Source organism: Myotis yumanensis, unplaced genomic scaffold, assembly GCF_028538775.1.
Source record: "Myotis yumanensis isolate MYYU_CA2020_CCGP unplaced genomic scaffold, mMyoYum1.0.hap1 SCAF_12, whole genome shotgun sequence".
Taxonomy (NCBI): domain Eukaryota; kingdom Metazoa; phylum Chordata; class Mammalia; order Chiroptera; family Vespertilionidae; genus Myotis; species Myotis yumanensis.
In genome coordinates, this window is record NW_027223763.1 from 5,576,917 (window position 1) to 5,590,258 (window position 13,342).

At 62.3% G+C, this 13,342-nt stretch overlaps 1 protein-coding gene across 2 annotated transcripts; it reads right to left on the bottom strand.

The window, feature by feature from the left end:
- Window positions 1-1,999: 1,999 nt before the first annotated feature.
- LCN2 (lipocalin 2) lies at window positions 2,000-5,659 on the bottom strand. 2 transcript variants are annotated; one of them, XM_070430581.1, is made up of 7 exons: window positions 5,446-5,659; window positions 4,662-4,795; window positions 3,560-3,639; window positions 3,268-3,387; window positions 2,931-3,032; window positions 2,288-2,317; window positions 2,000-2,134 (listed from the first exon to the last, which is right to left on the bottom strand). In XM_070430581.1, the coding sequence occupies exons 1-6, from the start codon at window positions 5,581-5,583 to the stop codon at window positions 2,295-2,297; spliced, it is 597 nt and encodes a 198-aa protein (XP_070286682.1). In that variant the 5' UTR covers window positions 5,584-5,659; the 3' UTR covers window positions 2,000-2,134; window positions 2,288-2,294. The 2 variants fall into 2 exon arrangements, with proteins under 2 accessions (XP_070286682.1, XP_070286681.1); XM_070430580.1 differs by having other exon boundaries at window positions 2,000-2,184.
- Window positions 5,660-13,342: the final 7,683 nt, after the last annotated feature.

Genomic DNA, 13,342 nt, shown 5'->3' on the forward strand with positions numbered 1-13,342 from the left:
GAGGAACGCAACCTGCAGACTGGGCAGCCGGGACCCCGCCCACAAGGCAAGGAGCCCCGCCCCAACCATAACTCCGCCCCCACCCGGCATCAGACCCCGCCCCTCCCACAACCAGGCCCCGCCCCCAGCCGAGCCCCGCCCTCTCCGTCGAGCTCCTCGCTCTCTCCCGGCCCCGCCACCCCCAGGCTGCTGGCCGGGAAGCCTAGATGGTGGAGGCTCGGGCAAGCGAGTTGGGTGGAGGGGCAGCAGCAGCCTGGGACCCCCGCCTCCCCCGTTCTATCCCATTCCGCCCCTCCTGCCGCTGGCGACCTGTGGGTGGGCCAGCAGCGCCTCCGCGTGGGCGAAATCTGAGCCGCGTGCTTTCTAAAGACCCCCCTAATCAATGGCTTCGGAACATTTTCGTTCACAGCCTCCTGGAGAGTCACGGTTGGCGGAGTGCTGCGTGTGGCTGTCGCTCAAAGAAAGGCCGTGGGAGACGCCTGGCCCAGCCGCATTCACCCCCACCCCTTTGCCAGCTGGGAAAGGGAGCCCTGCTCAGTCACCAGCCAGCAAGTGTCGCTCCTGAGCGGGACCCAGAGGTGTGATCTCCAGCTGGGAGTGACTTGCATACGTCAGTGCCACCGCCTTCTCCCTGAACCACGGTGAGTGGAGGTGAGGCCTCAGCTGAACCAGTGCCTCACCCAGGTCAGCTGACACCACCCCCACCCCCACCCCGGACTATAAAGTGCGGGCATCCTTTCTCCTGACCCCAATCCGCCACCCTCCTGCCAAGCCTCCACTCCTCCCTACTGGGGGCCGGCACACCCTCACAGCCGCCTTGAGGAGCACCTGTGCCCTGAAGGAGCAGGTGACAGCACTTGGACCATTCCGGGAGAGGGAGGAATCTTTGGGTCCGAGAGGGTGCTAGGAGCGTGCCTGGGGGCAGCTGGGTGCCTTGGGCATGGCCCCATCCCTCTCTCAGTCCAGGCTCCACTAAACTCATCTTTCCCTGGAGCCTGGCCCCGAGCTACAGCGGCATCTGGTTGGGCCTGGCTCCAGGTCTGTCCTGCTCCCTGCTGGCTGAGGCTGGGACTGCTCACAGCTCCAGTACCCCCCCCCCCCCCCCCCCATACCCCTGCTAAGGGCGAATGGGACAGGTGTGCAAGTCTGTGAGGGGGAGGAGCCTGGGTTCCTTTGGAAGCCGGCCTCCTCTGGCCTCTGGCCTTTTAGGGGGGAAGAGGCGGGGGAGGGAGTTCCCGTGTGCGGCACCGGTGAGGAGAGGCTCCGACTGCAGCCCGGGTGGGCAGGACCTTGTCAGGCCCCAGACACAGGCCCCGCCAGTGGTGGTGCTGGCCTGGAGCCCCCAGGCCTCTGGGATCTGGATCCCGGCAGCATCTCCCCCTTTTCGCTTCCCCCAGCCCTGCCCCAGGTGGTCCAGATGTCATCCTAGAGGAGAGGGGTGGATGAGGGACAGTGCTCTGAATGGGGTTAGCATGGATACTGCCACCCACCAGTGGGGGCAGGAGGGCGAGCACTGGACCCACAGGAGGCTGGCCAAGGAGCAAGGGAACACCCTGGTGACCCTCTGTGCCTGGCACAGCCTCAAGCTGGGCATTCCCTGTCCCACCTACTGTTGGCTGCCATCTTCTAACATCACAGGGATCCTGGTGAGTTGGGGGTGACAGCACTTCAGCTTCCCCTGTTCCCTCCAGCTCCCCGGCCCTGGCGAGGCCTTTGTTGTAGGACCTGTTGCAAGTGGCTGAGTGTAGACATGAGGTGTGACCTCGGTGTTTCCATTGGCCTGGGCACCCCTCAAAGGCAAGGACATGTGAGGGCTAGCATGGGCTTGGGGGTGGACCCAGGATTGGGAGTTAGGAGGTGTTCAGTCAAAGATGGACTCAAGTTCCGTGACCTCCATCCCTCACTGAGGGCCTCAAGGCGGCCTGGGAGTAATGCTGAGAGCCACCCTTTGCCCTTTGCCCTCCCAGATGGCCCAGTGGGCAAGGAACACAGACTGGGGGGCTGTGGCATGTGTTTATTTAGCAGTCAAGGAGCAACTCCATCAGCAGGGTGGCCCGGGAGCAGCGCTGGGCCGCACTGGGAGAGGATCCTGGCTCTCAGTGGCATCCGGCTCGTGGGGGCAGCTGGGTGGCACCTTGGGCGGAGGCGGATATGAAGGCAACGGGAAGGAGGAAGAGGAGGCACCTGAGAGGCATGCAGGGGAGTCACGATGGCGACAATGCTGGGTAGGGGAGCAGCAGGCCGCTGCCCTCTGGCTCCCATCAGCCCCCTCTCCATCCATACTCACCACGTGCTCACTGGTCATCAATGCACTTGTCTGTGGGGGAGACAGTTCGTCACAATAGGCAGGGATGTGTGTGTGACCCCTGACTACTAGGACCCCTGCCCTGCCCCCCGGCTGCCCCAGGCCCTAGCCTGGCCCAGGAGCAGCAGATCTAGGGGTTCCCTTCAGGGCTGGGGCAGCAGAGAGGGGCAGATGATGGGGGAGGAGATCTAGAGAAAGGCCTGAGAACACCTGGGGGTCACTTGTTCTCAAGGACTCAAACGAGGCCCAGCCACCTGCTGGGCACCGAGGTCTCCTGCCCATTGACCTGATGAGCCCAGGGGGAGAGAGGGGGGAGGTGGCCCAGAACAGCAGGACCTGGGCTATAGGGGGAGGGGGCCCAGGCAAGGAGACTGGGAAGCTTGGCCGGGCCTGAAACTCTCATCTGGGTCGGCCCAAGTCATCTCTCAGGGAAGAGTCCTTGGGACCTAGACCCCTGGGGGCCCCCCAGACCCTGGGCTGGGGCATGGTCTTTCTGAACCCAAAGTGGCTCCCAGGGGCTCCAGGGACTGGAGGGGAGCGGGCCTCCTCTCCCCGTATCCCTGGTGGACGTCATCAGGCCTGGTCAGTCCCAGACCCCCCTCTCCTCTCCCCAGCTGGCCAATACCGATTGGGACAGGGAAGACGATGTTGTCATCGGTGAGGCCCAGGGATTTGACAAAGCGGATGAAGTTCTCCTTCAGTTCAGGGGGCAGCTCCTTGGTCCTTCCTGTGGCCAAGATGCCAGCGAGTGGCCAGGAGACACTCCATGAATATTGTTGAATGGATGAAGGAGCCTCAGACCCCTTCCTCGTGGGGGGCCTGCAGAAAGCCCTCGTTCCCTGGCCTCCCGGGGACTTGGGGCAGAGATAATGCAGGAGGGGGTTTTGGGGGGGGTGGGGAAGGGCCCTTCCCTCCCTCGGATGGGACAGGAGCGGGGTCCCCCAGGGTGGCTGAAGACCCACCGTAGAGGGTGATCTTGAAGTACTCCTGGTTTTGGGAAACCTTCTTGAAGAACACTGTGGCGAACTGGTTGTAGTCAGTGTCTGCCACTCGCACGGTGTAGCTCTGCAGTGGAGGGTAAGCTGCGGGTGGACAGCGCGGGGTCAGCCCTGGCTGGTTAGACAGAGCAGCTCCCTCCTCCCCTACCCCGCACAGGACGGCCTCTGTGCGGAGGTGCAGGGAGGCCCGTTCCCCCTCTGGGAGGACTCCATGCCTGGGACCCCAACCCCAGGGCCCGCATCACTCAGGACTCACCCTTAATGTTGCCCAGGCTGAACTGGCCGGGCTGGGAAGTTTGGACAAAAGTTCTGACAAAGTAGTCACAGCGCTGGTTCCTGTGGGAGTGGGAGAGATGTGTGGGTGAGGGGAGACACAGGCTTGGCCCCCCTGGGCTGGACGAGGTGGGAGCCAGGGTTGCCGCTGGAGGGGCTGGGATCCCGCAGCCCTGGGTCCAGCCCAGCCCAGCCCAGCCCATCTCCACCGCAGCAGGAGGCCTGGCCTGTCCCTCTGTGCTCTCCCCGCTGCCCGGCCAGGGCCCTGCCTCCAGCACCCACTGTCCTTCTGCCTGCAGGGCTGTCTCCCCTCGGCGGCCTTCCTGTACACAGTCCTCCCCACCCTGGGCCTTTGTCCCCTCCTCTTGTCTTGTTGTTTCCTGCTGTAACCCCTCCTGGGCGATTCATCTTGCCATGTCCTTGGCACCCAAGAGCCCATCTCCCCAAACCCGTCCTTCTTATGCCCCTTGTGCCCAAATGCTCCAGCCCCCCCTCCTCCAGGTACCAGAGCTGGAAACCCACAGGAGCTGGTGAGCCCGGCACCCCACCATTCCTCTTCCCCCTGCAACCAGAGGGGCCCTGTCTCCTCGCCAGATCCCTTGGGTGCCTGTGCCTGAGGCCCCAGCAGTGTGGTGCCCCACCCGGCCAGGCTGCTCATGGCTCACGGCTGCCCGAGGAGCGGCTGTCTCTTACTCGGAGCCCGCCAGCCCCTGCTGTGAACCCCCTGCCCCTCCGTCCAAGGCAGATGGGTTCCCCCAAGGCCCAGCCAAGAGGCCACCTCCCAGGAAGCCCCCAGTGAGGTCCTGGCGGGGTTCCAGGCTGGGCCCAGGGACCCTCCTCCCACTCCGGACTCCCCTGCTCTCTGCCTCGTTTCCTGAGGACTATCCGTGTGCGCACAGAAGGGACCAGTAAACGCTGACGTAATGAAGGAAGGAAGGAGGACACAGGTCTCTGAGTCCAGTGCTGAGGAGAGGATGAGTGACTGCCTGTCAGCTTGGGCCGTGACATCAGTCTGTCTCTCAGAGCCCCTCCTCCACGCAGCCCCCAGGTTCCCATGCTCCCGGGAGGGGAGGTGGGGCTCTCACCTGAGCAGGGTGGAGGTGACATTGTAGCTGCGGTCTTCTTTCAGCTCATAGTTGGTGGTGTACATCTTAAAGTCTTTGTCTTCCTTTGAAAAGGCATTCCCTGCCAGGCCCACGACGTACCACTTCCCCTGGAACTGCAGGGGGCGGGTGACAGGCTGAGTGGGCCGCAGGGGCCCCGACAGCTCTGTCCCTGCACCCATCTCTGGGCGGCTGGCTCAGAACCAGGAGCACCTCTACCAGGGCCGCAGGACTCCTGATGGGGACTCGGGCCTGCCCTGGGCCTGCACTGGGCCTGCACTGGGCCTGCACTGGGCCTGCCCTGAGCCTGCACTGGGCCTGCCCTGGGCCTGCCCTGGGCCTGCACTGGGCCTGCACTGGGCTTGCACTGGGCCTGCACTGGGCCTGCCCTGGGCCTGCCCTGGGCCTGCACTGGGCCTGCACTGGGCCTGCACTGACAAAGCCAGCAGGAGCTGGAGGCTGTGGGCCAGAGGGAGCCCGGAGTCTGGCAGGGATGGAGTGACCCGTGGGCAGTGGGACTGAAGATGTCCCCACCTGGCAGGGACTGTGGGGATTACGGGAGAGAATGTGGACCTGGGCAGGTCAGCCGGGCTGGGGTGGGGGTGAGGGTGGGGTGGGAGCATGGTTTCCATCAGGAGGTGTAAGGGCCGGCTGAGCTGAAACCTGGGCCCATCCTGTCCTAAATGTTCTCTAAGACTCAGCCTCAACTCCCTTCTGCTCTCACTGTTCCGGGGTCCTCCCCACAGCTGCCCCCCAGGTTCCTTACCTGGTCATCTTGGAAGTTTGGCTGCAGCGGGACCCTGGACAGAGGTGGGGCTGGGATCAGGTTTGGGGTGGAGTCCTGGGCCTGGGTCTGCAGGGCCCCCAGTAGGGTGAGGCCCAGCCACAGGAGGCCGAGGGGCATGGTTGCAGGGCTGAGGCAACTGGGCAGCTGCTGAGCCAGGCAGGTGGTGAAGGAGGAAGAGGCGAGTGAGGAGGCTGGCCTGGGGGCCCTATTTATGGTCCCTGCTCTCCCGCTCCCACCGGGGTGGAGTGGTATGTCCTTTGCCAAATTCAGGAAGGGTGAGGTAACAGCCAGCAACTCCTGCGGAACCTTCGGTGAGATTTCTGGCCCTTTCCCCATGGTCAGGATTGTGCAAGGTGGAGGGGCAGGAAGGGCAGGGGGGAACCGGGGGACTTTCCCCAGAGCCCCACACCTCTCCTGCCCTTCCCTCCACTCTGTTTGTGTTCAGTGGCCCCCTCTGACCTCCAGGAGTCCCTGCTCGAGCGAAGGCGGGTGGGGCGGTGTGGGTGGCTGGAAAGTGCGGTGAGATCCTCTCCACAGCGAGTGCAGAGGAGGCCCTGTTTCCTGGTTCTCAGAAGGTTCAGGGAAGGGTGGGGCAGCTGGAAATGAACATTCCTGACAGGGAAGGACATAATGTTCTGAGCTCTCAAAGGCCTCCCCCCACCAGCCCTGGCATAGGGAAGACCTCTTCCTCAGGTGCCCATCTGGAAGGGTCCCAACCTTGAGTTCCCCTCCCCCCTCTGTGCCCCATGTGCAGGAGTGGCCCCTCCTGTGGGCCCCGAGACCCCAAGCTGGGCGCTCCAGCCGCACATGGAGCGGCTCAGCTGCATCCTGGACCCGGGACAGTGAGGGGTGCACACTGCTGGCCGGGGCTGGGCCTGCAGCCGCTCTCCACCTACTGCTCCGACACCCGGGGCTTTGGCTCCCAGGGAGTGCAGGACTTGGCCTCGCCCTTGAGGGTCGCTGAGACCACCCACCATCTCTGGCCACAGCCTTGGTCTGTGCAGTCCAGCGGCCTGGGCCTGGGTCCCCAGAAGTGTTCCTGATTGGCTGATTCCTGCTTCGTCCTGGTGAGCAGGCTCTCCCTGGGGCTCTGGCTGTCCCTGGGAGAGGTGATGGGGCTCAGCCCCTGGGCAATGGCTCCCGATGCCACACGGAGCCTGCCTGCAGTCTGACCTGAGGGGGAGCTGGGGGTGTCTGGGCCTCAGGACACTGACAGGGACCCTGGGCTCTACCCGCCACCTGCCGCTCTGGACCCAGCGCCCCCAGCCGGGCTTGGGGCAGCGGCCCCAAGAGAAGGGGCTTTGGGCGGGTTCTGAGCTGGTGGGTGGGCTGCAGCCTTGGCCATCCTGATGGAGAAGCCCCTCAGGCCCTGGCCGGGCTGCCCGTCTGGGTGATGAAAGGGCAGGAAGTGGAGATGAACAAAGCTTCCACGATGTGGCCACCAAACCCCCGTGCCCTCCAGGCGCCGTGGCCAACCCCCCCCCCCCCCCCGCCCCCCTCTCTTCCCGCCAGTGGGCCAGGCTCCACCCCAGCCACTCTATTTGACCTTCAAAGGGATCTTTGAGGCTTTGGTGACTGTTGGATGTGGGGGAGACTGACGGTGGAGCCCCAAAGAATTTTAACTAGGGCGGGGCAGTGCCCTGGATCACCAAGGAGTCACTGGGTAGACTCTTAAAGCCAGCGAGTAGAGTGGCCCATGCTCCCTGGTATGAATTGTGGGAGGGGTAGGACAGGGTCTGCAGCATGAGCAGACGGGTGCCAGGTGCCTGTGCTCTCTGTCCGCCCCTCACCCCCTGTGATCCCTGCCCACCCCTCACCCCCTGTGATCCCTGCCCACCCCCACCCCTGTGCTCTCTGCCCACCCCCACCCCTGTGCTCTCTGCCCACCCCTCACCCCCTGTGATCCCTGCCCACCCCTCACCCCTGTGCTCTCTGCCCACCCCCACCCCTGTGCTCTCTGCCCACCCCTCACCCCCTGTGATCCCTGTCCACCCCTCACCCCCTGTGATCCCTGCCCACCCCTCACCCACTGTGATCCCTGCCCACCCCTCACCCCCTGTGATCCCTGCCCACCCCCACCCCTGTGCTCTCTGCCCACCCCCACCCCTGTGCTCTCTGCCCACCCCTCACCCCCTGTGATCCCTGCCCACCCCTCACCCCTGTGCTCTCTGCCCACCCCCACCCCTGTGCTCTCTGCCCACCCCTCACCCCCTGTGATCCCTGTCCACCCCTCACCCCCTGTGATCCCTGCCCACCCCTCACCCACTGTGATCCCTGCCCACCCCTCACCCCCTGTGATCCCTGCCCACCCCTCACCCCTGTGCTCTCTGCCCACCCCCACCCCTGTGCTCTCTGCCCACCCCTCACCCCCTGTGATCCCTGCCCACCCCTCACCCCCTGTGATCCCTGCCCACCCCTCACCCACTGTGATCCCTGCCCACCCCTCACCCCCTGTGATCCCTGCCCACCCCTCACCCCTGTGCTCTCTGCCCACCCCCACCCCTGTGCTCTCTGCCCACCCCTCACCCCCTGTGATCCCTGCCCACCCCTCACCCCCTGTGATCCCTGCCCACCCCTCACCCACTGTGATCCCTGCCCACCCCTCACCCACTGTGATCCCTGCCCACCCCTTACCCACTGTGCTCTCTGCCCACCCCTTACCCACTGTGATCCCTGCCCACCCCTTACCCACTGTGCTCTCTGCCCACCCCTCACCCCCTGTGATCCCTGCCCACCCCTTACCCACTGTGATCCCTGCCCACCCCTTACCCACTGTGATCCCTGCCCACCCCTCACCCACTGTGATCCCTGCCCACCCCTCACCCCCTGTGATCCCTGCCCACCCCTCACCCCGTCAGTGCAGCCTTGAGCGCCCTGTGTTACTGACCCTCTGATGACGTATGTGCCTGAGCCCCGTGAAGGCCTCTCTATAAATTAAGATTCTGGCGGTGACTGTGGAGCTCTACTTGTCTTCCCTCGGCCAAGACCAGCCTGGAACGTTCCCTTGCTGCCTAACGTGCACCTGCCCACCTGGAGTGGTCTCTTTCCTTGCTCTCTCCTTGCCCTCCATGTACAGGGACCAGTTTGGAAAACAACAGGGGTCCCAGGACAGTCATGGCCGCCACCGGGGCAGACTCAGTGCTGGGCTGGTTGGACTGGAGGGCAGGGGACCAGCCGAGGGTGCTTCTTGCTTCTGCCTTAGGCAGGCAGGGGCCCTGCAGGCGGGCGGGGTGAGAGGGGAAAGCTGTGCCACCTCCTCAGGGTCAGCAGGGCTTTTGGGGCAGGATCCGCTCAGCAGGCACCCGCCTCGCACAGCTGTCAGCACTGGGGGCTGGGTGAGGGGCACGGGGTAGACTCCAGCGTGGGCACAGGCTGACTCCAAGGGCTCCAGGGCGGACAGTGCCCTGGAGGCCCCGCTCCTTGGCCACCCGCTTCCCACTGGGCCTGGGCACCTGGTCAAGGAGGGAACTCTCAGGTTCACCCTGCCCAGAGCTGGGGCTTTCAGAATGGCCTGCACCCCGTGAGGCCTGCCAGGCACTTGCCCACTTCCCGTTGGCCCATCACAAGCCGCACGGAAGCTTTTGGGCCACGGCCAAGTCCCACTCCGGGTCCATTTAGCAATGGCCTGTTCTCCCAACCGCAGGGCCCAGGCCCTGGGCCGAGTCTAATCCCTTCCGGGAGGCAGCGAGTGTTCCCTGTGCTGACTGCATGTCAGGAATCCAGTCTAACGCCCTGGAATGGTCCCCGGAAACGTGTGAGCAGCGTTCAGCCACGGATGGTTGGGGAACAATACCCTCTGACGTGCCTGAGGGCTGGGCAAGGGGTGCCCGGGCAGCGGGTGGCTAGGCTTCTAGGCGCCCGGGACCACGTGGAGGAGACGCGGATGCCCCCGGAGGCTATCACAGCAGCAGGGACTCTTGGTGTCCACAGATGGGCCCCCCTTGGCCACTGCAGGTCCCAACACCCAGGAGGGGGAAGGCCTGCTCCTCTTGGGCCTTGGCTGGACTCTCAAGTTTCTAGAAGCAGCTTTCTAGCCCCCATTCCCATCTCTCAACTCGGGACTCAGCTGGGCTCACGTGAGCATTTCCTGGCTCCTGCCCCTTCCAGCTGCTCTGGGGAACCTGTTTATGGCAAAGCTCTAAAAGGCAGCCCCTCCCACACCCCCGGCCACACGCCCACCCGATTCCTCCCCATAGAGGGGTCCACGGGGCAGGGGGCAGGGGGCAGCAGGCTCTGCCACACGGTCCGGGTCCAGGGCGGTCTCCTGCTCCTGGTGCTCGGTGCCTGGCCCAAGCATGTCCGTACCCGGCTGCTCCTGCCTGTCTCTCTGGGGCCTGGACTCACGCAGGTGAGCAGACCCATGACGACCAAGATGGGGACCGGAGGCCATGGCTCTGAGCAGGGGCCGCGGTGGGCTGCTGGCATCCCGCTGGGGCGGGTGGGTGCTGGGCTCCGTGGAGCTGGACAGAGTGCCTGTCATGGCCTCTGCTCCTCGCAGCTCTGCACCGCTCCTGCCTGGGCTGTCGCCCCAGCACCTCGGGAAGGGCACCTCCACCTCGGCTACTGCCAGGTCACTCCCTGCTCCCTGCTCCCTGGGCCCATGGCTGGGTGTCTGTTGGACACCAGCAAAGGTGGCTTGTGTGGGGATGGATCTGGCTCTCACGAAAGGCTGTTTCTATCTTTGCATCCTCCGTGCCCAGGACGCACCAGCAGAGTGCCCTGCCTAGGGGGCAGGTTAAATGAGAACTGACATCTGCCCCAGTGCCCCTTCCCACTCCCCATTCATCTCAGTGGTTGAGGAAATGGGGAGGGGGTCCCAGCTGGGCTCCTCCTCCTGTTGGGAACCAAGTGTTTATTTCAGATGTGGTTGGTTCTGTGGCTGAGCCTCTCCCTCTGGGGAGGGGATCTGGGCAAGGCTGTGACAGGCAGTGAGGACAAGGTCAGGCTTCCGAAGGAGAAGGGGCCTACCTGGGCCAGTGGAGTGGGGCGAGGGCCAGGCTGGAGAGCAGAGAGGAGGAGGCTGCCTGGAAGGGGTGCTGCTCCGCAAGGGCGGGCAGGGAGGGGTGACTGGTCTTTCCGTGGCCTGAGGGGGTCTTGGGGAGGATCCATCTGAAAAGCAATCCTGGCTGCACAGTAGTCTGGACACTCTGAGGCCCCCCCCCCCAACCCCGCCCCCGCCCAGAACACCAAATCTAGCGTGAAACAGGCTCTTAATGCCTTGTCGGGCTCACAATAAACGAGGCACATGCACAGCCGTAAGTGTGTGTTTTATAATAAGAAAAGGTCATGAGTAAAGTGTCCAAAGTAAAAAATTTAGAAAAGAAACTACAGAATAAACCCAAAGAAAATAGAAGGCAGAAGTAAATGAAGAGTGGAAATTAATAAAATACAAAGATACATTAGGAATATCAAAGCCAAAAGTTGACTCCTGAAAAAGACTAAGAACATAAGTAGAAATTTGGAAAAAAAAATTATTAAATAAACAGAAGTAGAAATTTTAAAATCTATAACTAGGTTTTACAGACATTAAAGGGTAAGACACTGTTATAGGTAATGAAATGGGAAATACTCAAACTTGTGGATTCATGAAGTAAAAGAAAGAGAGGCCCTAAAACATCTACAGAGTTGACAAGTTATTAACAAATCTTCCCACAAAGAGAACACCAGCCATGCAATATATTCGAAGAGCACAATTAGACAAGTTTTAAAAATAAACTCTTAATTTTGTTTTAGATTCATAGAAAAATTGTGAAAATAGTTTGCAGAGCTCCCATATATCCTGCATCATTTCCCTTATTTTTAACATCATATATTAGTGTGACATGTTACAATTAATGAACCGCTTTTGATACATTATTAACTAAAGTCCATATTTCATTCAGATTTCCTTGGGGAATTTGTACATAATGTCCTTTTCCTGTTTCAGGATCCCATCCAGGATACCATGTTGCTTTTTTTTTTAATGGCCAGACAATTACATATGAGAATACACACTTTTAACATATATATATATTTTATTGATTTCAGAGAAGAGAGAAGAAACATCAGTGATGAGAATCACTGATTGGCTGCCTCCTGCACGCCCCCTACTGGGGATCGAGCCTGCAAACCGGGAAAGTGCCCTTGACCAGTACCTGGGACCCTTCAGTCTGCAGGCTGAGGCTCTATCCACTGAGCCAAACCAGCCAGGGCGATCCCAGGTAACATTTAGTTGTCATGCCTCATTAGGCTCTTCTTGGCTGTGACACTTGCTCAGACTTTCCTTATTTTATTGATTTCAGAGAGGAAGAGAGAGGGATAGAAACACCAGTGATGAAAGAGATCATTGATTGGCTTCCTCCTGCACACACCCTTCGGGGAATCCGGCCCGCACCCCCCGCCCCCCCCCCCCCCCCCCCGCATGTGCCCTGGCCGAGAATTGAACCCTGACCTTCTGGTTCATAGGTCGATGCCCAAACACTGAGCCACACCAGCGGCAGCCTTTCCTTGGTCTTGATGACCTTGACAGCTTTGAGGGGCACTGCTCATGTATTTTGCAGAATCTCTCCCTATTGGGACTTGTCGGGCGTTCTTCTCAGGATTAGACCGGGTTATGAGTTTTAGGAGGAAAACTACAGAGGTCGAGTGCCATTTGTTCCACATCACATCAGGGGAAGACGCTAGCCACGGGACTGATCACTGCTGGTGGTGACCCGGACCGCCCGGCTGCGGGGTGTGGCCCCCCGGGGCAGAGCCAGGTGGCGGGTGTGCACGCGGTGCCCGTTCCCCCCGCTTCTGTAAACAGTTCTCGGTGTGAGGCTTCCAGAGACCCACTCGCAAGAGCTCACCAAGACGGGAGTCTGCAGCCACAACCCACCCAGGAGCGAGGGGTGGGAGGGCTCCGCGGTCCCTCACAAACCCATATCCCGGCCCCGACTCCTCTTCCCAGGAAGGTACCCCGAGAAAGCGACAGGTGGTTCCTGCAGTCCCCCCGAGTCCCCGGCCTCCTGAGTCCGCCTCCACCGGCAAGCCCAGGTCCCCGAGGGGGCCCGACGCTGCGGGCTCAGGCTCTTCCAGGACCGCGGGATGAGGGGACGCGGCGACCTCGTGCGGACCGGGGGCCCTGGTGGAAGCTGAAACGGTGGGACCTCGCGAAGTAAAGCGGGGGAAGCCGCCCGGCCGGCTCCAGGGCCCGGAACCTTCAGGCCGGAGCCCCGCCCCGCCCCGCCGCCAAAACTCCACCCCGCCCCCAGGCCACGCCCCCTGCCAGCGCCCCGCCCCCGTCCAGCCGTGTACTGCAACGCGAGCAGAGGTCCTTGCTGTCCCCGCCACCAGACCCCGCCCCTTCTCACCCATAACCAGTCCTGCCCGCTGACCTTGGCCGCAAGGCGGGGCCAACTCGGGTCTGCCCGCGGAGAAGCCTGGATGGCGGAGTCTGGGACCCCCAGCCAGGGCGAGCGAGCCCGGCAGAGGGTCGGTGCAGACTGGGACCCCCATTCCTCCCCCATCTGCCCCATCCAATCTCTGGGGACTTGCGGGTGGGAGAGCCGGCGCCTCAGCGTGGGCAAATCTTAGACACTGGTTTCCTAAAGGTCCCCAATATGTAGGGAAGATTTTATGGTTCAAGACATAGGAGACGTGGTGCAGCGGCGCGGGAGGGCAGAAAGAGCGGAGTCTCTGGCGCCCTCCTCATGTTAGTCGATGTGGCGGTTTCGCGGCCCTCAAGGACCCGAAGCCGTGACTCCCTGACACTCCGAAGGGTTCAGTCTCTTTCGATTGGGTGCATGAGGCAGAAATGACTAACCACATGTTACGGCCAATGTTGGGACTCAGAGGCCACACCGGGAGCTGTGTGGCCGAGCAGAGGCTGGCGCCCGGGTCACCACCGAGAACCATT